The sequence below is a fragment of the Bufo bufo genome, chromosome 1 (genome assembly GCF_905171765.1).
Source record: "Bufo bufo chromosome 1, aBufBuf1.1, whole genome shotgun sequence".
Classification (NCBI taxonomy): domain Eukaryota; kingdom Metazoa; phylum Chordata; class Amphibia; order Anura; family Bufonidae; genus Bufo; species Bufo bufo.
In genome coordinates, this window is record NC_053389.1 from 351120204 (window position 1) to 351146767 (window position 26564).

Sequence of the window (26564 nt, forward strand, 5' to 3'; positions counted from 1 at the left end):
CGTGTAATCTGACAGCAGCGCAATGCTTCTGTCAGAATGCACATCAGTGCTGCAGCTAGTCGATCGGTTGGTCCACCTGGAAGGTAAAAAAAACAAAACAAAAAAGAAAAAACCAGGCCGCAACGCAATAAATTTATTAACTTTTGAACAGAACATATAAACTTTTTTTAACTTTTTTAAATGAACGTTAACTTTTTTACTTACCGGTAATTTTTTTTTGGTTTAGTTTTTTTTACTTTTATAGAACAAACCTCTCCTTCCCCATGGGAGAATGTGCAAAGCGCAAATCGCCCAAAGATGTGGCGAAGTACGTTATGCACTTTATCCCAGGTGAAAGGAGAGGTTTGCAGCAGCTGTGAGTAAAAGGGCCCTAATAGCCCTGTGTGCCTGTCCTGTGAGATGCAATCCCTATGCTAAGTGTACCTGGGTGTGGTACTTCCGGAAACACTCTCCAAAGCATAGGGCAGGGTGGTCAGGACAGTCAGGACAGCAATAGCGGGTGTCACGCCTTATTCCACTCCTGCTACAGACACGACATCTTTTTTGGGGTGACGGTTGGGTTAAGGTACCAGGAACGACACTGGGGAAATGTCGCTCGTGTAGACGGCTAACTACACTGGTGGATGGGGCCACGGAACCTTCTGGATACAGGAGGTTCTCGATGATCTCTTCCTGGAATTTGAGGAAGGATCCTGTTCTCCCAGCCTTACTGTAGAGAACAAAACTATTGTACAGAGCCAATTGAATTAAATATACAGACACCTTCTTATACCAGTGTCTGGTGCGTCGGGAAACTAAATACGGAGACAACATCTGGTCATTGAAGTCCACCCCTCCCATGAGCAAATTATAGTCGTGGACTGAGAGGGGCTTTTCAATGACACGGGTTGCTCGCTCAATTTGTATTGTCGTGTCTGCGTGAATGGAGGAGAACATGTAAACGTCACGCTTGTCTCTCCATTTCACCGCGAGCAGTTCTTCGTTACACAAGGCAGCCCTCTCCCCCCTTGCAAGACGGGTGGTAACGAGCCGTTGGGGGAAGCCCACGCGACTAGTTCGCGCGGTGCCACAGGCGCAAATCTGTTCTAGAAACAAATGCCTAAAGAGAGCCACACTTGTGTAGAAATTGTCCACATAAAGATGGTACCCCTTGCCAAATAAGGGTGACACCAAGTCCCAGACTATCTTCCCACTGCTCCCCAGGTAGTCAGGGCAACCGACCGGCTCCAGGGTCTGATCTTTTCCCTCATAGATCCGAAATTTGTGGGTATAGCCTGTGGCCCTTTCACAGAGCTTATACAATTTGACCCCATACCGGGCACGCTTGCTTGGGATGTATTGTTTGAAGCCAAGGCGCCCGGTAAAATGCATTAGGGACTCGTCTACGCAGATGTTTTGCTCGGGGGTATACAAATCTGCAAATTTCTGGTTGAAGTGGTCTATGAGGGGCCGAATTTTGTGGAGCCGGTCAAAAGCTGGGTGGCCTCTGGGACGGGAGGTGGTGTTGTCGCTAAAATGCAGGAAATGGAGGATGGCCTCAAATCGTGCCCTGGACATAGCAGCAGAGAACATGGGCATGTGATGAATCGGGTTCGTGGACCAATATGACCGCAATTCATGCTTTTTAGTTAGACCCATGTTGAGGAGAAGGCCCAGAAAAATTTTAATTTCGGAAACTTGGACTGGTTTCCACCGGAAAGGCTGGGCATATTAGCTTCCCGGGTTGGCGGATATAAATTGTGTGGCATACCGGTTTGTCTCTGCCACGACTAAGTCCAAGAGCTCCGCAGTCAAGAACAGCTCAAAAAATCCCAGGGCCGAACCGATATGAGCCGTCTCAACCTGAACTCCAGACTGGGCGGTGAAAGGGGGAACTACAGGTGCGGCTGAAGTTGGTGACTGCCAATCAGGGTTTGCCAGCACCTCAGGGATTCTAGGGGCTCTACGGGCCTGTCTGTGCGGTGGCTGCGACGGGGTAACTATTGCACGTGCCACCGTACCAGCTTCAACTGCTCTTCTGGTGCTCGCCACGTCACCATGTTGTACGGCAGTGCTGGTACTAGGTCCAGGGAGGGCTGCGCTGCTGGTGTATGCCTCACCACGTGATCCGGCAGCGCCAGCCCCACTCTGCTGCTCTTGAAGTGGATCCTGCATAACCTGTGGTCTAGCGACACGGGGCCGGGTACGCCTGGTTCTATCAGGGACCTCCACCTCCTCGTCCGAACTTTGGGTCAGAGAGCCACTGCTTTCTACAGGTTCATATTCTGACCCGCTAGATTCGTCAGATGAGGGTTCCCATTCCTCATCCGACTGGGTCAGAATCCTGTAGGCCTCTTCAGAAGAATACCCCCTGTTTGACATTTTGGACTACTAAATTTAGGGGTATTCCCTGAGACTACCCAAGAAAAAAAGCAAACCTGTCTTACAAAGGGGAGGCTAGCGAAGTACCGGAGGCCGCTGCGGTTGATAAAAAATATCAAAACTGATTTTTTTTATCGCCGCAGTGCTTGTAAAGTGAATGTGCAGTGATCAAAAAAAAAAATTTTTTTGTCACTGCGGTGGGGCGGGCGTGGGTGAACGCACGTGTGGGCGACCGATCAGGCCTGATCGGGCAAACACTGCGTTTTGGGTGGAGGGTGAACTAAAGTGACACTAATACTATTATAGATCTGACCGTGATCAGTTTTGATCACTTACAGATACTATAAAAGTACAAATGCTGATTAGCGATACGCTAATCAGCGAATCAGTGACTGCGGTGCGGTGGGCTGGGCGCTAACCGATCGCTAACTACCTAACCAAGGGGCATAAACTATCCTAAAACCTAACAGCCAATACTAGTGGGAAAAAAAGTGACAGTTTACACTGATCACTTTTTGTCTTTCACTAGTGATTGACAGGGGCGATCAAAGGGTTAATTGGGGTGCAGGGGGTGATCTGGGGCTAAAGTGTGGTGTTGGTGCTACTCACTGTGAAGTCTGCTCCTCTGCTGGATCCAACTGACGAAAAGGACCAGCAGAGGAGCAGACAAGCCATATAACACATCATATTTACTAATATGATCTGTTATATGGCTTGTGATTCGTTTTTTTGAAAATCTCCAGCCTGCCAGCCAATGATCGTTGCTGGCAGGCTGGTGACGAAATTGTTCTTTAACTTTTGCCGGCCCGCGATGCGCATGCACGGGCCGGCTTTGACCGAAATCTCGCGTCTCGCGAGATGACGCGTATATGCGTGACTCTGCGCAGCGATGCCGCCTCCGGAACGCGATCCTGCGTTAGGCGGTTAAGGAGATCAGCTAAAGAAAACACTATAGTATTTGGAGACATTGGGGAGCACAGCATGCACAGTATTGGGGGTAGCAGCAGGATAACACTGTTGGGACACCAGGAGGAGGAGGATGATGATAGAAAAGTGGGAAATCTAAGGTGTCTTTGTGGCAAAATCTGCCGAGAGAAGATGTGGCTGAAAGAATGTGGTTAACCTGGTTAAGGGGAGTGGTTTGTGCTGCCAGGTGCTATTAATTGCACTGCTGGATTCACCCTGCGCTCGATCTACTGGGCTTGCTGCACTAAGTGGGCTTCTGATGAGTGGAGTTTTAAGGGGTTCTCTAGGAAACAAAACAAAATTAAAAAAATTAATATTATATCATAGTAAAAACACTCATAAGTACTTTTATTTATTAAAAAAAAGCTCATTTTCCCAAGGGAGTTATCATTGTGGGACCCTAAAATAGCTGCCATCAAGTCATTGCATCAGAAACACGTCCTAGAATGCTGCCCAGTACACTCACTAGGACGGTCTGCATCAACACCAGCAGCTCGAGACACTGTTCAGCCTGAGGTAACAACTACTTCCTGGCTGAGATCACTGCTAGTGAGACGTGAAGGCGCATATTAGAGCATGCGCGCTGTGCTTAGTCAGTTCCCAGTGAAGAGGAAGGGAGAAAACAGTTCCCTGGAAACTGTGTTTGCGATCCATCTCAGACACCTGGCAGGGCTCTGAAGCGGCATTTTTAAAAGGAATCTACTCTTATCACAGTTTGTGCTGTGCCTTGTCAGCTTGACAGGAGTGAGGGAGGCCAGCTACATGGTCAGCTGCTGGCTGTGTAAGCTAGTAATTTCTGTTCCCAGTAAAAATAAATATATAACTTTTTTGGGTGTCCCTGAATTTTAGTTCAGTTGTCCAGAAAAATTTGAAATGAAGGTTGGCAACCCTGGTCATCAGTAAAACAAATATTTGAAAAACCCTTTAAAAGACATGCTGACATTCAACATTATACACAAAGTTATGCAAACAAAATTATGCACCAAGAAAAAATTTATAAAATTGAATGAAACTTTATATGTTGTTGAGAATGTAATGTTATATGTAAGCAATTACAATATTATAACAAAAGAATCATTTTACTGGAGAAAACCGTATAATTGAAAGGAGACTCTACAGTAGTACCCTGTTAGACAATCTTCTGCTCGTCAGTGAAGGACACTGCTGGTATTACATACAGCAATCTCCTCCACAGTATGGGGTGGAACGATCACTAATGCCTTCGCTCGTCCCCATACACAATCATTGTTTGCCAGCAGCAGATCGTGATTGGACAGCATAGTCTGCTGCCAATAAACAATGATTTTTTTAGCCTGCATAACAAGCAGATCACCGCTAACGAGTGTTCCTAGGAACACTTGTTAGCAATGATCTGGCCAACCCTCGGGCAGTGTAATACAGACCTAACAAATAATGGACATTAGCACAAGTTGTGTCTGTTGTAAATCAAGTTATACAGAGCATTTTGAATAGGTGGAGGTGAATTTTGTTGGGCTGTTCCGACAAACAATTACGGGAACCATCCAGATACAAATCGCAGAATGCAACACGTTGTTTCCAGGCAATCATTCACATTGTCTGCTGGAATGCAGCCAGATCTCCGCTGGACCCTATCCTACTTAATGGGGTCAGCAGGCTTTACATCTGCATCCAGCAGTGCCGGATTTGGTGAATTCCAGTGGTCTGTTCTCTGCCGGACAGCCTGCTGGAATTCACACCACAGGTGTGAATCTAGCCTTAGTGTCACATATTCTGCTGATGTCAGGATACATTTCGCTTCCCTCAGGCATGATGGGACAGCAGTCACATGACAAACCAGGAAGTAGGATTCAAGTATGGGGGATAAAAGAAAACTGCAAATGAGGAAAATTAAAAACAATCAAAGGAGGAATGGGAGTTGGAGTACTTGATGAAAAAAGATTTTTGCATGAAATGTGATTTTTGGCACAACCCCTTTAACTTTACAAACCTGATCTCCATAGGTATAAATTTTAAAAATGATCTAACCTACTTATATTAATGTAATCACTGGAGGTATATTGGGAGTTGATCCTTGCTAATGTATATATTGTATCACTGAGGGCAAGGACATAAAACATAACTTTTATTTATAATCACAATAAAATAAAATTACAACTTGGATAAAGCATCCTAATTGGTGCGTAGAAAGCGATCAACGGTGAACGAAGGGTGGTAAAAGGCTGAGAAACTGGGATACAGGGAATAACTATCCCTAAACTTTCCCTCCACAGCTGCTCAGCCCAGAGATACCTTAATGGTAGGTGTACTATGTCCGCATACCTAGGACTGAACTGTCCTTGAAAAGATCCTATTACAAGATGTATCCCAATTTCACAGGTCACAACGCGTTTCCCCCTCTTAATGCAACAGAGGGTTCATTAGGGGACAATACCTAAATGGGTCAATACAGAAAAGGTGTATCTCTGGGCTTAGTATTACTGAAAGTCATGTTTTGAAGAAGGGACTGTCCTTTGTTCCCACCACAAGGTTCAGTCTATTTACCTGGATCAAGGATCTCCATTTATTTGCTAGAAAATTGAAATGGCACAAATTTATGAAAAATAGTAACAAACACCGTTGATAGCTTTCTACGCACCAATTAGGATGCTTTATCCAAGTTGTAATTTTATTTTATTGTGATTATAAATAAAAGTTAAGTTTTAGGTCCTTACCCTCAGTGATACAATATATACATTAGCAAGGATCAATTCCCAATTTACTTTCAGTGATTACTTTGTTGCTTCTATGGCTGGATTCTTATCTGGTACATTATACATGGATGCACTCATCAGAGAGGCGAAGGATATCTTCTCGGATAAGGATATACCTGGGTTATCAAATTCAGTCACATGTAAACTGGCTTTTTCTGACCTTTACACAGGGTATAAAGACAATATTAAGTCCTGGTGGGAGATTAAATCATTGGAATGTTATCTTGAACATAGAATTATCCCTAATGGGTTACGTATTCGTATCTTCCCGGCACCACGTATACGGTCATCTCATCTACTTGAAGTCTGGGAAAAAGAACTAACAAATAGTTCCTTGAGACTGATGAACCTCCTCTTAGAAGAGGAGAGAACCTTTTTTGAGAAATCATCAGTCATCTTGAAAGGACTCATAGATACTACCTTGACCTTTAAAACTGACCCAGACTTCAATAGACGAGAATTCTCCTTACAGACTGTGGTAGAAAGGTTTCAAGGGCTCATTAAAGAGAGAAAACACAGACAATTTAATAGAGATCTGAAAGGATTTAAAGATAATAGAGCGTATAAGCACAAGACTAAACAACCCCCACTTCCCTCGGAATCCGAGATATCCTCTTCTGAACAGGATTTCTCTGACTCTGAGACTCCTCAATCCAGTGGAAGAATTGATAATAGAAGAGGTCAGAGGGGAAGGGGACGACCAAGCAATAGGAGATGGCCGAAGTCAAGTGGCCAGAGGGGAATAGGTTGCTGCCAACGATGAATTACGCAGAGTTATTTTGTAAACTGGGATTCATAAAACATAACATTTACTAGATCATTTAAAATATGGTGATAACCACTGAGTGAGAGACAACAATTATTATACTTCCACTATTATCAAAACACGAAAAGTGAATAAAGGGTGGGTCTTACCACGTCCTGTGGGATCCACAACCAAATGGAGGGAGGTTCAGGCAGTTGGTGATACCTGGAACCAACGTGACCAGGGTGCTTGTGTTTAGGTGGCACTTGGAAACCTCCTAGTAAACCCTACTATGGCTTTCCTGCCTAGATAAGGGCTAGGGGCTGTTCTGATTACCTGCCTAAGACAATGGAGCACCCGCCCCAACAGGAGCGACCCCACACCGAACCTTTCCCTCGGTATGGGTCTAGTATTCTATGCAACCCTAATTACAGAGCCCTACACACCATGTTTCAGTCTTGCTTTTCAGACATCATCAGGGGACTTCACAACAGTATTCAGAAGAAACTAGAAACAGAATTACAAACATACACTAAGTATAGGTCACACATACTTCTAAGTACCAAATATTAAGCAGCTTGGTCAAAAAGCTCAGACTACTTACTGTAAGATCAAGGTCGTTTTAGCCTCGTACCTTCACTCTGGATAGTGGGTAGTTCTTATCCATGCCGTCTCATGGGAAGTGTCCCATGGCAGCTTGTGTCTCACCGCAAACAGCGGTTATTTGGGTGAGCAATTAATGATTGTTGTCCACCTCCTTATATTACCCCACCTCCCAGTGGGTGTACGCCCCCCCTGATTACCTGCTCACCTGTCCGCATCCTCAGATGTGCCTGTTAATGCGTGTGGAACGCACGGCGGTCGCGTGCGTTCCACCGGACCGGAAGCTGGAATCACATGGTGCGGGCAAACCGGAAGTGAGGTAAAGACCTGTGTCTGAGCGTCGCCAGTTGCATAGCAACCTCAAAAGTCATCTCGACACGGCCCGATCTAACGGCAAGTGATAATTTGCCTGCTTTTTATATATGCAGAATCGCAGTTTGGATTTAAATTGGCAGGACAGCCAAACATATGCCTCAATACTCGGTCTATTAGCAGCCAGTATGGCCATGGAGACATATATATTTACTTCATAATACCACATCTGTATCATGTCTATATTCCATCCATATTAGCTATTCGATATTAGTTTTTTGTACCAAATCATCCATCAAACTTTGCATGCTCATTGATTCAAACGAACATGTACGAATTTAAGGGAGGTTTTGGTCCATTTGTACGCTCCCGTAATTATATTCACTGGGGGCAGAGATAGATGATGGCAGGCCGGACTGTCATATGAAACAGCTATAATTCTGTTGTTTATTCAAGCCGGACGGGTGGACCGTCTTAGAAGATCCACTTCGCCTCACATTGAAGGATCCTTCTATCAAAGTCTCCCTGTCTCATTCCTGGCTTGATTTTTTCAATCCCCATAAAGGAAAGACAGTCAGGCCTACTATCATGTTCGGTATTCACATGTCGTGCCACCAACGTATCTCTGCCATTTTTAATATCACTCACATGCTCTCCTATCCTTCTCCTTAATTCTCTGCCAGTCTTTCCGACATATTCTTTTCCGCAGTCACATGTAATTTTGTATACTAATCCCATACTTCTGCAATTAATGATGTCATTTACTGTATATATCTTACCGGTATTATTACTCCTGAATGTCTTTGCCTTGGTCATAAAAGGGCACGCCACACATCCTCTGCATTTAAAATTGATACTGGGGTGCCCTTTTATGACCTTGCAGATATCGGGGTCCATCTGCAGCACATGCCAATTTTTGGATATAATATCTCTGATTGCAGAGGAACAACCATTGTATGTACTGATGAGACGGATTTCCCTATTTTCATTGGAGCCAGTAGTCATGGGGGCATCACCTTGTGGGGCAGGTAGAGACACTCTATCCTTGTTAAGGGCCATCTGGTACGCTGGTGTCAATACACCTACTGGATATCCGCACCATGTGATTCCAGCTTCCGGTCCGGGGGAACGCACGCGAGCGCCGTGCGTTCCATACGCATTAACAGGCACATCTGAGGATGCGGACAGGTGAGCAGGTAATCAGGGGGGGCGTACACCCACTGGGAGGTGGGGTAATATAAGGAGGTGGACAACAATCATTAATTGCTCACCCAAATAACCGCTGTTTGCGGTGAGACACAAGCTGCCATGGGACACTTCCCATGAGACGGCATGGATAAGAACTATCCACTATCCAGAGTGAAGGTATGAGGCTAAAACGACCTTGATCTTACAGTAAGTAGTCTGAGCTTTTTGACCAAGCTGCTTAATATTTGGTACTTAGAAGTATGCGTGACCTATACTTAGTGTATGTTTGTAATTCTGTTTCTAGTTTCCCCTGAATACTGTTGTGAAGTCCCCTGATGATGTCTGAAAAGCAAGACTGAAACATGGTGTGTAGGGCTCTGTAATTAGGGTTGCATAGAATACTAGACCCATACCGATGGAAAGGTTCGGTGTGGGGTCGCCCCTGTCGGGGCGGGTGCTCCATTGTTTTAGGCAGGTAATCAGAACAGCCCCTAGCCCTTATCTAGGCAGGAAAGCCATAGTAGGGTTTACTAGGAGGTTTCCAAGTGCCACCTAAACACAAGCACCCTGGTCACGTTGGTTCCAGGTATCACCAACTGCCTGAACCTCCCTCCATTTGGTTATGGATCCCACAGGACGTGGTAAGACCCACCCTTTATTCACTTTTCGTGTTTTGATAATAGTGGAGGTATAATAATTGTTGTCTCTCACTCAGTGGTTATCACCATATTTTAAATGATCTAGTAAATGTTATGTTTTATGAATCCCAGTTTACAAAATAACTCTGCTTAATTTGGGTGTAACTATATATACGGCCACACACCTATCACAGTGTGGCGGTATAATTAATTATATTATCACGATGAATTACGACCACATTGACATTTTTTTACAGATGGCGACTAATGATATTGAGGGTATCAATTTCTCTGCACGGCCATTTAGTAATCTATCTGGGCCAGAGATGGAGGCTTTGTTATGTCTTGAAAAAGACACCTCAATAATAATAAAACCGGCTGATAAGGGTGGAAACCTGGTCGTAATCGACATTTCTCAGTATAAATGTATGTGTGAACGATTACTTAGCGACCGTGATTGCTATAGCATTCTGCCAGCTGACCCCACAGATACGTTTCTGGGAATTTTAGTAGGTATACTGGAAAGAGCACAGATAGCTAAATTTTACAGGCTACCGAAGATCCACAAAGGTCTGACCTCCTTAATGGGCCGCCCGATTGTTTCGGGGGTAGACTCCATTACCCAGAATTGTGGGATCTATATTGACAAAATTTTAAAACTCTTTGTGTCAGCTCTTCCATCAAACACAAGGGACACAATGGACTTTCTCAGAAAGATCGAGACCATCAACATAGATCCATCATGTTCCCTTGTTAGTATTGACGTTGAATCGTTATGTAGTTCCATCCCTCACTCAAAGGGTCTTATGGCAGTAACAGAGTTTTTGAAAACTAGAGCGGTCAGCTTTAACGCACACAATGACTTTGTTCTCACGTTGCTTGAATTTGTGCTTATGCACAATTATTTTCTGTTTGATGCCAGGTTCTTCCACCAGCTCAGGGGGACCGCGATGGGGATCCCCTGTGCCCCCACTTATGCTAATCTCCTCCTGGGCTGGTGGGAGGATAAGTTGGTTTCCCCTGATGTGCAACCATGGTGGTGTGAAAAAAATATTTTCTGGACTCCTTATATTGACGACGTGTTTCTTATTTGGAGTGGTGACTTGGATCAATTTAAGTCATTTATAAAAATCCTTAACTCCAATGAGATCGGGTTGTCATTTACGTTCGAGTTCCATCATGAGACACTCACCTTTTTGGACGTCAGGGTCACCAAAAACATGGATAGACTGGTAACCACTACCTACAGAAAGACAACTGCCACAGATAGTCTACTACATTGGGATAGTTATCATCCGACGAACTTGAAGAGAGGGATACCTCGAGGCCAATATCTTAGAATGAGGAGAAACTGCTCAGACCCTGAAAGTTTCCATGACGAATCTAGGAAATTGCAGGACCGGTTTAGAACAAAAGGGTACCACCAAAATGTACTAAGGGATGAATTCCAAAATGCCAAAAAACGTGACAGAGAAAATATCTTGGTGCCCAGGAACTCTGACCCGAAAAATGAAATTATGAGAATCATCTCAACATTCGATGTAGAGAATAGGGGTATCAGGGAAATACTTAATAGGTATTGGCCCATCCTTCTCATGGACCCAGATATAGCAGAAGCCCTTACATCTAGCCCAGGCATCACCTTCAGATGGGGTATAAGTCTAGGAGATTGTTAGGTCCACAGCCATGGAGCAGTTTATTTGTATCAGTGTTCCTGCCCCCTTGACTACGTCAGGAAAACAGTTAGAGAGTTCCGACGTAGGATTCTGGAACATGTTAATGACATAAAAAAAAAAGAATAATACTCCAGTGGCCGACCATGTTTGGGAACACCATAATGGCGATCCCAAGGCCGTATAATTTTCGGGACTGGAATTGGTGAGACCCTCTCCTAGAAGGGGTGACTGGGACCGAAGGATCCTTCAGAAAGAAACAGAGTGGATCTATAGGCTTTGGTCCCAGTCACCCGGAGGACTTAATGAGATGTTGACATTCTCATGCTTCATTTAACCCAGTTTTCCTTGTCCCTCATTTATAAGTAACCTCACCTCCAATAGTATAGGAATCCATGTATCTACGCGAGAAGCGTTAATAGTTTTTATTGCTATGGTGGCTCTTTATTTTGACCACCTCTGATATCCATTAATTATAAATCTAATATATTTTGGTGTCATCTTCCTGGGAAGTGTACTTTAGGCTAATATCAACATGAACGTGATGTTGCGGTTCTCTTGTGTGTAATAAGGGGGGTAATAACTATATAACTGCACTAGATTGCGGATTTTTCCCAATTCCCCAGTTTGTTGTTTCTTTTCATTTTTTTTTCTCCACATGAGAAGGAGGCTTGGAACGCATATTGTTTGGAGGCATGTTGGAGACTGTGGGTGTGTTTCTCATTACTCACCCTGCCTATCTTGTTATCTTGTAGCAGATGGCTTGAGTGATTAGGTAGCCAGCAAATCAGGAGATTGCATGTAAAGCCCACACCCTCCTTGCCCCCCTTTTTAAATCAGACACTTCCCAGGTATAATGGAGCTATCATCTGGCCCCAGGAACACATATCTGGTCACACAGTTGGCTGATTGAGAGTTTTCATTTATTCTACTCGCACCTCAAGTGGCTTGATATGTATGATCCCACTTAGTATCTAATGGAAGCAACACAGGACGCAGTGATGCAGGTAATATCAGGCCATGCATTGTGTCACAGGATGACTGTCAAGCAATTGTGATTATGGTCTCATTGATTGGTTTGTTTATAACCCCTCTGTTTCAAACTCAGCATTTCATGAATATATGGTGCATGTAATATTAGTCCTTGCACTGTTGCATAGTATGAATGCTAAGGGATTGTGACTAATGTTGTTTCTATCTGTTTGTTACAACTATGCCAATTTTTTTTGCCATAAACGCTGTATCTTAGAAGTACATGTGTGTACCACTGGTTCCATTTTTGTGCGTTTTGCCCCTATATCAATGCGCTGTTAGTCCTTTATGAGGCCACATACTTTTTCTGTATTGACCCATTTAGGTATTGTCCCCTGATGAACCCTCTGTTGCATTAAGAGGGAGAAACGCGTTGGGACCTGTGAAATTGGGATACATCTTGTAATAGGGTCTTTTCAAGGACAGTTCAGTCCTAAGTACGCGAACAGAGTACACCTACCATTAAGGTGTATCTCTGGGCTGAGCAGTTGTGGAGGGAAAGTTTAGGGATAGTTATTTCCTGTATCCCAGTTTCTCAGCCTTTTACCGCCTTTCGTTCACCATTTATAGATTTCTACGGACCAATTAGGATGCTTTTTCCAAGTTGTAATTTTATTTTATTGTGATTATAAATAAAAGTAGCGTTTTAGTTCCTTGCCCTCAGTGATGCACTACTTATATTAAAGCAGTTAATACTGTCTTGCTAAGAGTGTAAACACCCCAGAGTGGTGTTACCACTCCTGCACCCTGCTACTGTCTTTATTGGGCTAACACCAATGCCATCAATGTTTTTTTGTCCATATCCTCTACACTGTGCATTCCTAATCTGTTTGCATTTGGTATGTTCATGTAATATGCCTGGTTCACCAGCAGGTGACAGCAAACACAGCTGAGCTGTACTTGGATAGAATGGAACTTTCCATTCCATTCTAAACCCCCTCTGGAGAGAAGTGGATAGTCCTACTTCCTGCAGGAAGTGTGGGGACCAGTTAGTTCTTGTTTAGGTCTTCCCTAGACAGGGGAAAGATGTGCATGGGCACATCTCTGCTGGACATGGCCATGCCAGCCAGAGCACCTTAGGGTCTTCTGGCCACGGAGGCTAAAGCCCGAAGCCTCAGTCTGCCTAAAGAGAGAAGTGCTGCATACAGAAGAATCTGAGTTATACAGCCAGCCTGTCTGTACAGCAGAGTCAGAAAGAAACAGTTATAGCAGAGTTGAGTTTGCCTGCCAGTTTAATGCTAAAGTCTGCTGGAACCAAGACAAAGCTTGAAAACTGTTGGAAGAAATGTTTATTTAAAGTAAAGCTGCTGTTGAACTTCATCTCAAGGTCTGTACTCAAGTTCTTTCCAATCCCTCAATTATTCCCCCGTTTCACAGCTTTGGAGCCAAAGCCTGGGGTCCAGCGGTATCCAGGTAGGATCACCGTGACACATAAAGAGACAATTAGGCCGCACTACACCAGCGGCATTCCTACCAAAACTGGGACGCGATATAGAGGGCCCTGGGGGGAGACACCCGTTGCAAGAGCAACAGTGATATATTTAGTAATATACAGTTAATTGAGTGGAGCAGTCAAGATACCAACCTGCAAACACCTGTGTCTCTAGGGATTGTGTTGTTTTAACCCCTTCCCAATTGAAAAACATACATTTATTCTAGAGGTCGTGTATTTAAAGATGGCACCTGCTCGGGAGCGCAGCAGTTACCATATGGGTCGGTTGCCTGCTGTTTCAAACAACAGGCACCTGATGCTAATGTATGTGGTTGATGATAACAAATCAAATGCATCCACAGCATCTGTGACGTTAAAAGTCAGGAACGCATGCTCCTGGACATGCACTGGCTCACACTAGTCAGTATTAGGGGAGCCGGATAGTGTGTGCAGCAGCCTCAGTCATCCTGAATGATGCAAGTCTCACGCAAATAGGTACCTATGGGGATCGTGCCTGTGGCAAGCCTCCAAAGGGACACAGTGAGATTCTCAAATTCTCATAGACTCCAATGCTAAATAAAAATACATAAACAAAAAAATAAACATCATGGGTATTGTCGTTTACGAAAATGCCCATACTATTAAAATGTAAAAATGTATATCCCATACAGCCAAGAGCAAAACAGAAAAAAAAAAGTCAAAATGGCTGATTCACCATTTTTGGTCACTTCACCTCCCATAAAAAATTAAATAGAAAATGATCAAAAAGTCATACACATCCCATTGTATCAGTGAAAAGTACAGAACATTAAAACACAAGAAAAAATATACAAATGTGGTATTGTTGTAATTGTACTGACCCTAAGAAGGAATGTAACAGATTAGTTTTACCACATAGGAAACTGTGATTTTTAAATAATTCCACCCCATTTGTAATTTTATTCCGCTTCCCACTACATTGTATGCAACCATATATGATGGCATTAGAAAGTAGAACTTGTCCTACAAAAAATAAGCCCTCATACGGCTATGTGAATGGAAAAATAAAGAAATTGGTTTTGCAAAGGCTGGGAGTAAATGAAAATGAAAAAATAGAAAATCTCCCAATCCTAAAGGGGTTAAAATATAGAAGCAAATATATTATTAGCATTTTAGTTCAACACATGTAAGCTATTTTTATTTTTTTAATCAAGGATGCGTCATATCTTATAATAAAATCTGGATTTTATATTTTTTCCATATGATTGTCGAAACCTCAATTTTTCCCTCAAAGATTTCCAAAGGTGTTTTTTCCAGGCGCAGTGGATTATATGGTGCTGGAGGCGGATATACTAATGGTGAGCTGAACATTTTTTCTTATTTGCTCACGTTTTCAGCACTGCTCCCATTCATTTCACAGGGAGCAGTACTGCAGTTGTGAGCGCTGTCCACTACAATGTCCACATGCTGTATAGTACCAGCACTGACTTCTAGTGGCGGAGATACACAAAGCAGCTGATTGTCTGAAGGACAGGGTGTTGGACCTCTGCCAAACAGCTAGTAATGGCTCAGCCTGAGGACTGGCCATCACTTAAAAAAATGCTTTATTATGTATATTGCTGTATAATGCTATACTGTAAACCCAAGGATAATTCTAAAATTCATAACATTAAGGATATCCTTACCTGTTCTGAACCATGCTCATAGTCATCCAGTCTGAAGGGTAAACATTCTTTCCAATAAGATCTTTAAACAATATAAATGTCTCCATTAAAAAGTCCTAGAAGAAATGGAAGATGGAATATATTTAACACACAGGGCCAGATTTATCATTAGCTCAAGTCTAAATAATGGAGTGAAAAAGTCGCAAAAAAATGCGCAAACGCTAAAACTGCGCACAAATTTGCGACATTTTACTGCTCTGCACTATGCTCGCCAGTTTTCTGAAAGTGGGCGTGTTTACTTATGTAAATTAATCTCTAGACAGATTTACTATTGGGACTATTTAAAAAGTCGCAAAAAAGTCGCAAAAAAATGCGCAATTTCACTCCAGTGAGGACCATGCTTTTCTTATGAGACTTTTTAATAGAACATGCGATTTTTTCGTAAAACGTGCGACTTTTTCGTAAAGATGTGCGACTTTTATAAAGCTGCTTACTGACGGATAAACTGCTACCGTCAAACCACATTTATTACAGTCTTAAAGGGCCGATCATAAATCTGACTTGGCTAAAACTGACTTTAGCCATATGTGAAAGTGTAGTGAGCTGTCAGTCATGATAAATCTGGCCCATAGAGTATAATTTCACACTCAAATAAGTTATCTATAGAGATGGCCTTGCGGTTCGCCTAGCGGTCGTTTTGTGGCGAACTTTGCTCGCTCACAATTCGCCCCACATACGAACATATGGTGATAATCGCACACGCCATATTTTTTTGCATACAGCCGAATTTGACCCATAACACATCCATCAGGTGGGACAGGACAGCCAATTGAGACGTTTTAGCACATGGACACAACCCATACCCTATAAATAAACCTGATCTGGCAGCCATTTTACATTCTGTTTTTTTGCAAGAGTAGGGAGAGGTTGCTGTGTGGAGCAGGGACAGGCTGTTAGGGACACCAAATGCTAGCTAATAGAGCAATAAAAGTCCTTTTAAGGACTGGTATAGGTGTGCTATCGATAGCTGTGACATACTGAGGGGTGTGATATACTTATAATATACTTTCTAACATAGAAAGTATATTATAGTGCATTTGTATTGTGCAGCAGTTGTGTGCGGTTCTGCTGAAATACCACAGCTAGATAGAGGGACAAACGCTATTGGAAGTAACTAATTGCAACTGGTGTGATATAACTATTGCTCCAACAAAAAAAAAATTATTGAGGGGTGCGATATACCTGCTTCAACAAAATACTGATTAAGGGGTTTGATATACCTGCTTCCACAAAATACTGATTTAATGATGTGATACACCGGCTCCAACAAAATAATGATTGAGGGGTGTGATTCACCGGCTTCCACAAAATATTGATTAAGGGGTTTGATATACCAGCTTCCAGAAAATACTCATTAAGGGGTTCTATATACATGTTTCCACAAAATACTGATAGAGGGGATTGATATACCGGCTTCCACTAAATATTGATTGAGGCCTGCGATACACCGGCTTCCACCAAATATTGATTAAGGGGTTTGATATACCAGCTTCCAGAAAATACTCATTAAGGGGTTATATATACATGCTTCCACAAAATACTGATAGAGGGGATTGATATACCGGCTTCCACCAAATATTGATTGAGGCCTGCGATACACTAGCTTCCTCCAAATATTAAGGGGTTTGATATACCAGCTTCCAGCAAGGGGTTCTATATACCTATATTCCAGCAAGGGGTTCTATATACCTGTTTCCACAAAATACTGATAGAAGGAATTGACATACCTACAAAGTTACTTAGCAATTTTAGAAGCATTATACTTACCTGCGCTGTCTGTGCCCGGCCGGTCGCTCCTTTTACTGGTAAGTGAAAGGTCTGTGCGGCGCATTGCTTATAGCACAGACCTGTCACTTACCAGTAGGAGGAGTGCCCGGCCGGCCACAGACAGCGCAGGTAAGTATAATGCTTCTAAAATTGCTAAGTAACCATGGCAGCCAGGACTGCAGTAGCGCCTTGGCTGCCATGATAACCGATCGGAGCCCCAGCGATTAAACTGGGACTCCGATCGGAACTCTCCGCTGCCATCAATGATGGGGGGGGGGGGATTTTAATTAGAGGGGGGGGAGAGGGGAGGCCGCACTGGCCACCAATGAATTTAATACTGGGGAGGGAGGGGGGACCGCACTGCCCACCAATGAATTTAATACTGGGGAGGGAGGGGGGCCGCACTGGCCACCAAGAATTTAATACTGGGGAGGGAGGGGGGTCTGGCCCCTGCTGCCTGGCAGCACCTGATCTCTTACAGGGGGCTATGATACGCACAATTAACCCCTCAGGTGCGGCACCTGAGGGGTTAATTGTGCGGATCACAGCCCCCTGTAAGAGATCGGGTGCTGCCAGGCAGCAGGGGGCAGTTATGTACACAGTTCTTAGTATAGTCTAACTTGAAGCGTCCCCATCACCATGGGAACGCCTCTGTGTTAGAATATACTGTCGGATCTGAGTTTTCACGATCTAACTCAAATCCGATGGTATATTCTAACATAGAGGCGTTCCCATGGTGATGGGGACGCTTCAAGTTAAAATATACCATCGGATTGGAGAAAACTCAGATCCGATGGTATATTAATAGGGACTCCTGACTTTACATTGAAAGTCAATGGGGGACGGATCCGTTTGCAATTGCACCATATTGTGTCAACGTCAAACGGATCCGTCCCCATTGACTTTCATTGTAAGTCAGGACGGATCCGTTTGGCTCTGCACAGCCAGGCGGACACCAGAACGCTGCAAGCTGCGTTTTGGTGTCCGCCTCCAGAGCGGAATGGAGGCGGAACGGAGCCAGACTGATGCATTCTGAACGGATCCTTATCCATTCAGAATGCATTAGGGATGAACGGATCAGTTCGGGGCCGCTTGTGAGAGCCCTCAAATGGATCTCACAAGCGGAACCCCAAACGCAAGTGTGAAAGTAGCCTAAGCTGTAGAAACAAATGTCAGGCAGCTGCTGCCAAAGCCAATAAGTTAATGGGTTACATCAAAAGGGGCATAGATGCCCGTGATGAGAACATAGTCCTGTCACTTTACAAATCACTAGTCAGACCGCACATGGAGTACTGTGTACAGTTCTGGGCTCCTGTGAACAAGGCAGACATAGAAGAGCTGGAGAGGATTCAGAGGAGGGCAACTAAAGTAATAACTGGAATGGGTGGACTACAGTACCCTGAAAGATGATCAAAATTAGGGTTATTCACTTTAGAAAAAAAGACAACGGAGGGGTGTCACGTACCGGGGTCCAGACTAGTCCACCGCGTGACGAGACAAGGGTTGCCCAAGCCCTTCAGGCCGATTCACCTCACGCCCTCACACGCTGTTACGCCCTACGCCGGGCCGTAATTCGAGAATAAATCGCCACCTGAAGCCTGCAAGCACACCCACGCACTAAACTTTCACTGTCACCACCCGCCAGTTATAAGGTCGACAGGACACCCCTGAGTGTTCTACTCGCAAGCAGACACACACACACAGTAGTAAGCCTCACGGAAAAACAACATACAGCCTCAGACTGCACACACACTCTTCATGGAGCTAACAGGTTCTTAAGGTTACAAGACAAACCATTAAACTTTTAGGTTTAATATATATAAAAATAGACAGTACTTGGTTACAAAAAATTATTAACAAGAGACATACGTAAATGGCAAACGATTGCAAAATAAAAAGGAAAAAACAAAGGAAGTTCTAATATTTAACATTTGTGTGGTAAAAGTCCTTTGCTCCCATGAGATTTGGGCAGAGTAATGTTGCACAAACCAATTCGATTGGATCTCCCACTTTGTGACACCCAAATATCCAGGGATTGCATATTTATGCCTTTCCTCCAGGGGCAGGCCTGAGGGGGATTCTCACTCCCACCTCTGACTCAGCCCCTCTGGCCCGAGCTTCATTACCCATGCAGCCGGCCCACTGGCCATTTAGGGAACAGGTAAGAAAATATCAAAAAGATAGTTTCCCAGTTGCCCTGGTGAAGATACAGACCCCAGACCTTCTTTATAATTCATATCTCATTGTTCCGAGTCCTAGCATATCAAACGAGTCATGTCCCGGACGCTCGGAAGACGAGATCCTTATTTTAAAAAGATGAAGGCGAGTTGATACACCATGTCTGGTGTCCATGCGATGCCCCCATCATACCAGATATGATGAGCTGGGTTTTGGAGACCTCAGTCCCATCCTGAAGAAGTTATGAAGGATTAAAACTTATGGTTCATTCTCTGGTATGAAGCCCCCATGCTGACACACAGCGCCGGAGAGTCTGCTGTCCCCTGTCCTGAGTGTGACCAGCAAACGGGCCCATCTTGGTTAGCATCTCTGTGCTAACTAACCCCCCCCCCGTCCCCGGGGGAGCAGTTTGCTGTTTTCACAGGTATGAGGCAGACATCTCGGCACTATATGCAGCCTTCAGCCAATTCATCAATGGCTGCTGGCCTGGCAATACAAATACATAAATACATACTGTATATGAATGTAAATCACACTGGACTATGTTACACTACCACATATACCCATAAAACATATAATATCACCGCAAACATTATAACTAGGAATAAGGCAGTCCTTATTCCTGACAAGAGGAGGTCTAATAACTACAGTCAGGTCCATAAATATTGGGACATCGACACAATTCTAACATTTTTGGCTCTATACACCACCACAATGGATTTGAAATGAAACAAACAAGATGTGCTTTAACTGCAGACTGTCAGCTTTAATTTGAGGGTATTTACATCCAAATCAGGTGAACGGTGTATGAATTACAACAGTTTGCATATGTGCCTCCCACTTGTTAAGGAACCAAAAGTAATGGGACAATTGGCTTCTCAGCTGTTCCATGGCCAGGTGTGTGTTATTCCCTCATTATCCCAATTACAATGAGCATATAAAAGGTCCAGAGTTCATTTCAACTGTGCTATTTGCATTTGGAATATGTTGCTGTCAACTCTCAAAATGAGATCCAAAGAGCTTTCACTATCAGTGAAGCAAACCATCATTAGGTGAAAAAAAAAAAAAACCATTGAGAGATAGCAAAAACATTAGGCATGGCCAAAACAACTGTTTGGAACATTCTTAAAAAGAAGGAACGCATCTGTGAGCTCAGCAACACCAAAAGACCCAGAAGACCACAGAAAACAATTGTGGTGGATGACCGAAAAATTCTTTCCCTAGTGAAGAAAACGCCCTTCACAACAGTTGGCCAGATCAAGACCACTCTCCAGGAGGTAGGTGCATGTGTGTCAAAGTCAACAATCAAGAGAAGACTTTACCACAGTAAATACAGAGGGTTCACCACAAGATGTAAACCATCGGTGAGCCTCAAAAACAGGAAGGCCAGATGAGAGTTTGCCAAACGACATCTAAAAAAGCCTTCATAGTTCTGGAACAACATCCTATGGACAGATGAGACCAAGATCAACTTGTACCAGAGTGATGGGAAGAGAAGAGTATGGAGAAGGAAAGGAACTACTCATAATCCTAAGCATACCACCTCATCAGTGAAGCATTGTGGTGGTAGTGTCATGGTGTGGGCATGTATGGCTGCAAATAGAACTCGTTCTCTTGTATTTATTGATAATTTGACTGCTGACAAAAGCAGCAGGATGAATTCTGAAGTGTTTCGGGCAATATTATCTGCTCATATTCAGCAAAATGCTTCAGAACGCTTCACAGTGCAGATGGACAATGACCCAAAGCATACTGCAAAAGCAACCAAAGAGTTTTTTAAGGGAAAGAAGTGGAATGTTATGCAATGGCGAAGTCAATCACCTGACCTGAATCTGATTGAGCATGCATTTCACTTGCTGAAGACAAAACTGAAGGGAAAATGCCCCAAGAACAAGCAGGAACTGAAGACAGTTGCAGTAGAGGCCTGGCAGAGCACCACCAGGGATGATACCCAGCGTCTGGTGATGTCTATGTGTTCCAGACTTCAGGCTGTAATTGACTGCAAAGGATTTGAACCAAGTGAACCGGTTGGACATAGTGACTAGTGATGGACGAACATTGGCCGGGACGGTGCGCGAACGTGATCAAATGTTCGCGAACAGCAAGTTCGAGGCGGGCCCCATTCACTTTAATGGCAGATGAACCTGAAAAACCTTCAGCTCATATCTGCAGCCACCAAATACTTAGTAGAAGTGTACAAATAGTCCCACAACATGGACAGTGACATACTAAAGGTGGATCAATAACAAAAATTCCAACAATAAATATGTATCTTTATACGTCTTAAAGGAATATCCTCTGAAATGTGCCCTGTTGTAGCCTAGAATTTTTTTATTTTAGGTCACAGGAGTACGAGCCTTAAAAATTAGGCATTCACCTAAGAAATTGTGTGATTATGTGGCTTGAGGTACATTATGCGGTCACTGAATAACAATTTTACTGTAGCCCACTTTTTTTCCACTTTTTTGGGGGGGCAACTGGTATATCACACCAGTATAAATTATTTGTTCCAATGGCGTTTGTCACTATCTGTAGCTGAGGTAATGCAGCTAAACCGCAAACAAACGCTGCACTACCCAACTGCACAATATAGAAAGTATATAATTGATATATAACACCCCTGCTTCAATCAGTTTTTTTGGGGGGGCAACTGGTATATCACACCAGTACAAATGATTTGTTCCAATAGCGTTTGGCACTCTGTGTAGCTGCAGTATCGCAGCAGAACCGCACACAGCTGCTGCACAATACAAATGCACTATAATATACAGTCGTGGCCAAAAGTTTTGAGAATGACACAAATATTAGTTTTCACAAAGTTAGCTGTTAAAATGCTTTTAGATCTTTGTTTCAGTTGTTTCTGTGATGTAGTGAAATATAATTACACGCACTTCATACGTTTCAAAGGCTTTTATCGACAATTACATGACATTTATGCAAAGAGTCAGTATTTGCAGTGTTGGCCCTTCTTTTTCAGGACCTCTGTATTTCGACTGGGCCTGCTCTCAATCAACTTCTGGGCCAATTCCTGGCTGATAGCAACCCATTCTTTCATAATCACTTCTTGGAGTTTGTCAGAATTAGTGGGTTTTTGTTTGTCCACCCGCCTCTTGAAGATTGACCACAAGTTCTCAATGAGATTAAGATCTGGGGAGTTTCCAGGCCATGGACCCAAAATGTCAACGTTTTGGTCCCAGAGCCACTTAGTTATCACTTTTGCCTTATGGCACGGTGCTCCATCGTGCTGGAAAATGCATTGTTCTTCACCAAACTGTTGTTGGATTGTTGGAAGAAGTTGCTGTTGGAGGGTGTTTTGGTACCATTCTTTATTCATGGCTGTGTTTTTGGGCAAAATTGTGAGTGAGCCCACTCCCTTGGATGAGAAGCAACCCCACACATGAATAGTCTCAGGATGCTTTACTGTGGGCATGACACAGGACTGATGGTAGCGCTCACCTTTTCTTCTCCGGACAAGCCTTTTTCCAGATGCCCCAAAGAATCGGAATGAGGCTTCATCAGAGAATATGACTTTGCCCCAGTCCTCAGCAGTCCATTCACCATACTTTCTGCAGAAGATCAATCTGTCCCTGATGTTTTATTTGGAGAGAAGTGGCTTCTATGCTGCCCTTCTTGACACCAGGCCATCTTCCAAAAGTCTTCGCCTCACTGTGCGTGCAGATGCGCTCACACCTGCCTGCTGCCATTCCTGAGCAAGCCCTGCACTGGTGGCACTCCGATCCCGCAGCTGAATCTTCTTTAGGAGACGATCCTGGCGTTTGCTGGACTTTCTTGGACGCCCTGAAGCCTTCTTAACAAGAATTGAACCTCTTTCCTTGAAGTTCTTGATGATCCTATAAATTATTGATTGAGGTACAATCTTAGTAGTCACAATATCCTTGCCTGTGAAGCCATTTTTATGCAACACAATGATGGCTGCACGCGTTTCTTTGCAGGTCACCATGGTTAACAATGGAAGAATAATGATTTCAAGCATCACCCTCCTTTTAACATGTCAAGTCTGCCATTTTAACCCAATCAGCCTGACATAATGATCTCCAGCCTTGTGCTCATCAACATTCTCACCTGAGTTAACGAGACGATTACTGAAATGATCTCAGCAGGTCCTTTAATGACAGCAATGAAATGCAGTGGAAAGATTTTTTTGGGATTAAGGTAATTTTCATGGCAAAGAAGGACTATGCAATTCATCTGATCACTCTTCATAACATTCTGGAGTATATGCAAATTACTATTATAGAAATTTAAGCAGCAACTTTTCCAATTTCGAATATTTATGTCATTCTCAAAACTTTTGGCCACCACTGTACTTTCTATGTTAGAAAGTACAGTCGTGGCCAAAAGTTTTGAGAATGACACAAATATAAGTTTTCACAAAGTTTGCTGCTAAACTGCTTTTAGATCTTTGTTTCAGTTGTTTCTGTGATGTAGTGAAATATAATTACACGCACTTCATACGTTTCAAAGGCTTTTATCGACAATTACATGACATTTATGCAAAGAGTCAGTATTTGCAGTGTTGGCCCTTCTTTTTCAGGACCTCTGCAATTCGACTGGGCATGGTCTCAATCAACTTCTGGGCCAATTCCTGACTGATAGCAACCCATTCTTTCATAAACACTTCTTGGAGTTTGTCAGAATTAGTGCGTTTTTGTTTGTCCACCTGCCTTTTGAGGATTGACCACAAGTTCTCAATGGGATTAAGATCTGGGGAGTTTCCAGGCCATGGACCCAAAATGTCAACGTTTTGGTCCCCGAGGCACTTAGTTATCACTTTTGCCTTATGGCACGGTGCTCCATCGTGCTGGAAAATACATTGTTCTTCACCAAACTGTTGTTGGATTGTTGGAAGAAGTTGCTGTTGGAGGGTGTTTTGGTACCATTCTTAATTCATGGCTGTGTTTTTGGGCAAAATTGTGAGTGAGCCCACTCCCTTGGATGAGAAGCAACCCCACACATGAATGGTCTCAGGATGCTTTACTGTTGGCATGACACAGGACTGATGGTAGCGCTCACCTTTTCTTCTCTGGACAAGCCTTTTTCCTGATGCCCTAAACAATCGGAAAGAGGCTTCATCGGAGAATATGACTTTGCCCCAGTCCTCAGCAGTCCATTTACCAAAAAGGGGAAAGCAGTCGGCACTCCTCTGGCAGAGTCGTGGTGCACGCGTCCAGGGTATGAAAAGCCCACTTACAATATGGAACAGAAGTGCCGGTCTTCTGTTCCATATTGTAAGCAGTCCATTTACCAAACTTTCTGCAGAAGATCAATCTGTGGCTTCTTTGCTGCCCTTCTTGACACCAGGCCATCTTCCAAAAGTCTTCGCCTCACTGTGCGTGCAGATGCGCTCACACCTGACTGCTGCCATTCCTGAGCAAGCTCTGCACTGGTGGCACTCTGATCCCGCAGCTGAATCCTCTTCAGGAGACGATCCTGGCGCTTGCTGGACTTTCTTGGACGCCCTGAAGCCTTCTTAACAAGAATTGAACCTCTTTCCTTGAAGTTCTTGATAATCCTATAAATTGTTGATTGAGGTGCAATCTTAGTAGCCACAATATCCTTGCCTGTGAAGCCATTTTTATCCAACGCAATGATGGCTGCACGCGTTTCTTTGCAGGTCACCCTATTTAACAATGGAACAATGATTTCAAGCATCACCCTCCTTTTAACATGTCAAGTCTGCCATTTTAACCCAATCAGCCTGACATAATGATCTCCAGCCTTGTGCTCGTCAACATTCTCACCTGAGTTAACAAGACGATTACTGAAATGATCTCAGCAGGTCCTTTAATGACAGCAATGAAATGCAGTGGAAAGGTTTTTTTGGGATTAAGTTAATTTTCATGGCAAAGAAGGACTATGCAATTCTTCACTCTTCATAACATTCTGGAGTATATGCAAATTGCTATTATAAAAACTTAAGCAGCAACTTTTCCAATTTCCAATATTTATGTAATTCTCAAAACTTTTGGCCACGACTGTATATTATAAGTATATTACACCCCTCAGTAAGTTCCACCTATCGATAGCACACCTATACCAGTCCTTAAAAGGACTTTTGTTGCCCTATTAGCCAGCATTTGGTGTCCCTAACAGTCTCTCCCTGCTCCACACAGCAACCTTTCCCTACACTGGCAAAATACTGAATGTAAAATGGTCCCACAGCCAGTACGCAAGGGCGGAAGCATCCAGCATACACAGCAATACGTGTAAACCGAAAACAGTCCTGTGGCCCAAACACAGAGTATCCACATTCACAGGCCCACGTTCACACGCAACCAGCACTGACAGGAGAAAGCCTGCAGCCAGTACGCAGAGTGCACCATCCTACGAGGCAGGCAGAGTGGCGTCATGAATTTTGTTTTTTGATATGAGGTCTGCAGGGATCTGGGGGGGGGGGGGGGGCATCAATTTTGTAGTCTGATATGAGGTCTGCAGGGATCTTGGGGGGGCATTATTTTTGTGGTCTAATATGAGGTCTGCAGGGATCTATGGAGGGGCATGAATCTTGTGGTCTGATATGAACTCTGCAGGGATCTGAGGGAATGAACACTGGAGTCTTCAGGGATCTGAAGAGGGGGCCTCCTTGATTTTGTGGTCCAATATGAGGTTTCCAGGGATTTGGGGGGGTCATGAATTTTGTGGTCTAATATGAGGTCTGCAGGGATCTATGAATTTTGTGGTTTGATCAGAGGTCTGCTAGGATCTGAGGAAGGGAGGGAGGGGTGGCACACCATTTTGAGGTCTGAACTGAGGTCTGCAGATATCTGAGGGAGGGGGCACATTAATTTTGGGTTCTGATTGAAGGTCTCCAGGGATATGTGGGAGGCGTTACATGAATTTGGGGTTTGATCTGAGATCCCAATTAAGGGATGGTGGGGTGGGGGTAATAGGGAGCCACAATAATTTGGGGTCTGATCTGAGGTCTGCATTTAAGGATAGAAGATTATAGGAGGGCTACATGATCCTGAGGTCTGTAATAATGTTTGGTCTGTATAAATTTGGGATCTTATCTAGGGTTTGTATGAATGTGAGGTAATCTGGGGTCTGTATTAATTTTAGTGTGTCAGGAGGTCTGTATTCATTTTGGGGACTGGTCTGGTTAGATGCCTAATGTTTGCCTTGGGTACCATTATTTTCTAGTTCTGTAGCTGTCCTTCAGATCTTTTATTTTGGTAGTATAGTAATTGTGTGTGGGGGGGGGGGAATTGGGCAG

The 26564-nt window shown here is 43.7% G+C and overlaps 1 protein-coding gene across 2 annotated transcripts in view; it reads right to left on the minus strand.

Moving 5' to 3' along the window:
- The window catches only part of DOCK2 (dedicator of cytokinesis 2), a 1232183-nt gene that overhangs the window by 413262 nt on the left and 792357 nt on the right, over positions 1-26564 (minus strand). For both annotated transcript variants that reach the window (XM_040442815.1, XM_040442808.1), the window contains exon 29: positions 15347-15441. In XM_040442815.1, the coding sequence (XP_040298749.1) occupies positions 15347-15441 (95 nt within the window). The remainder of the gene's footprint in view (positions 1-15346; positions 15442-26564) is intronic.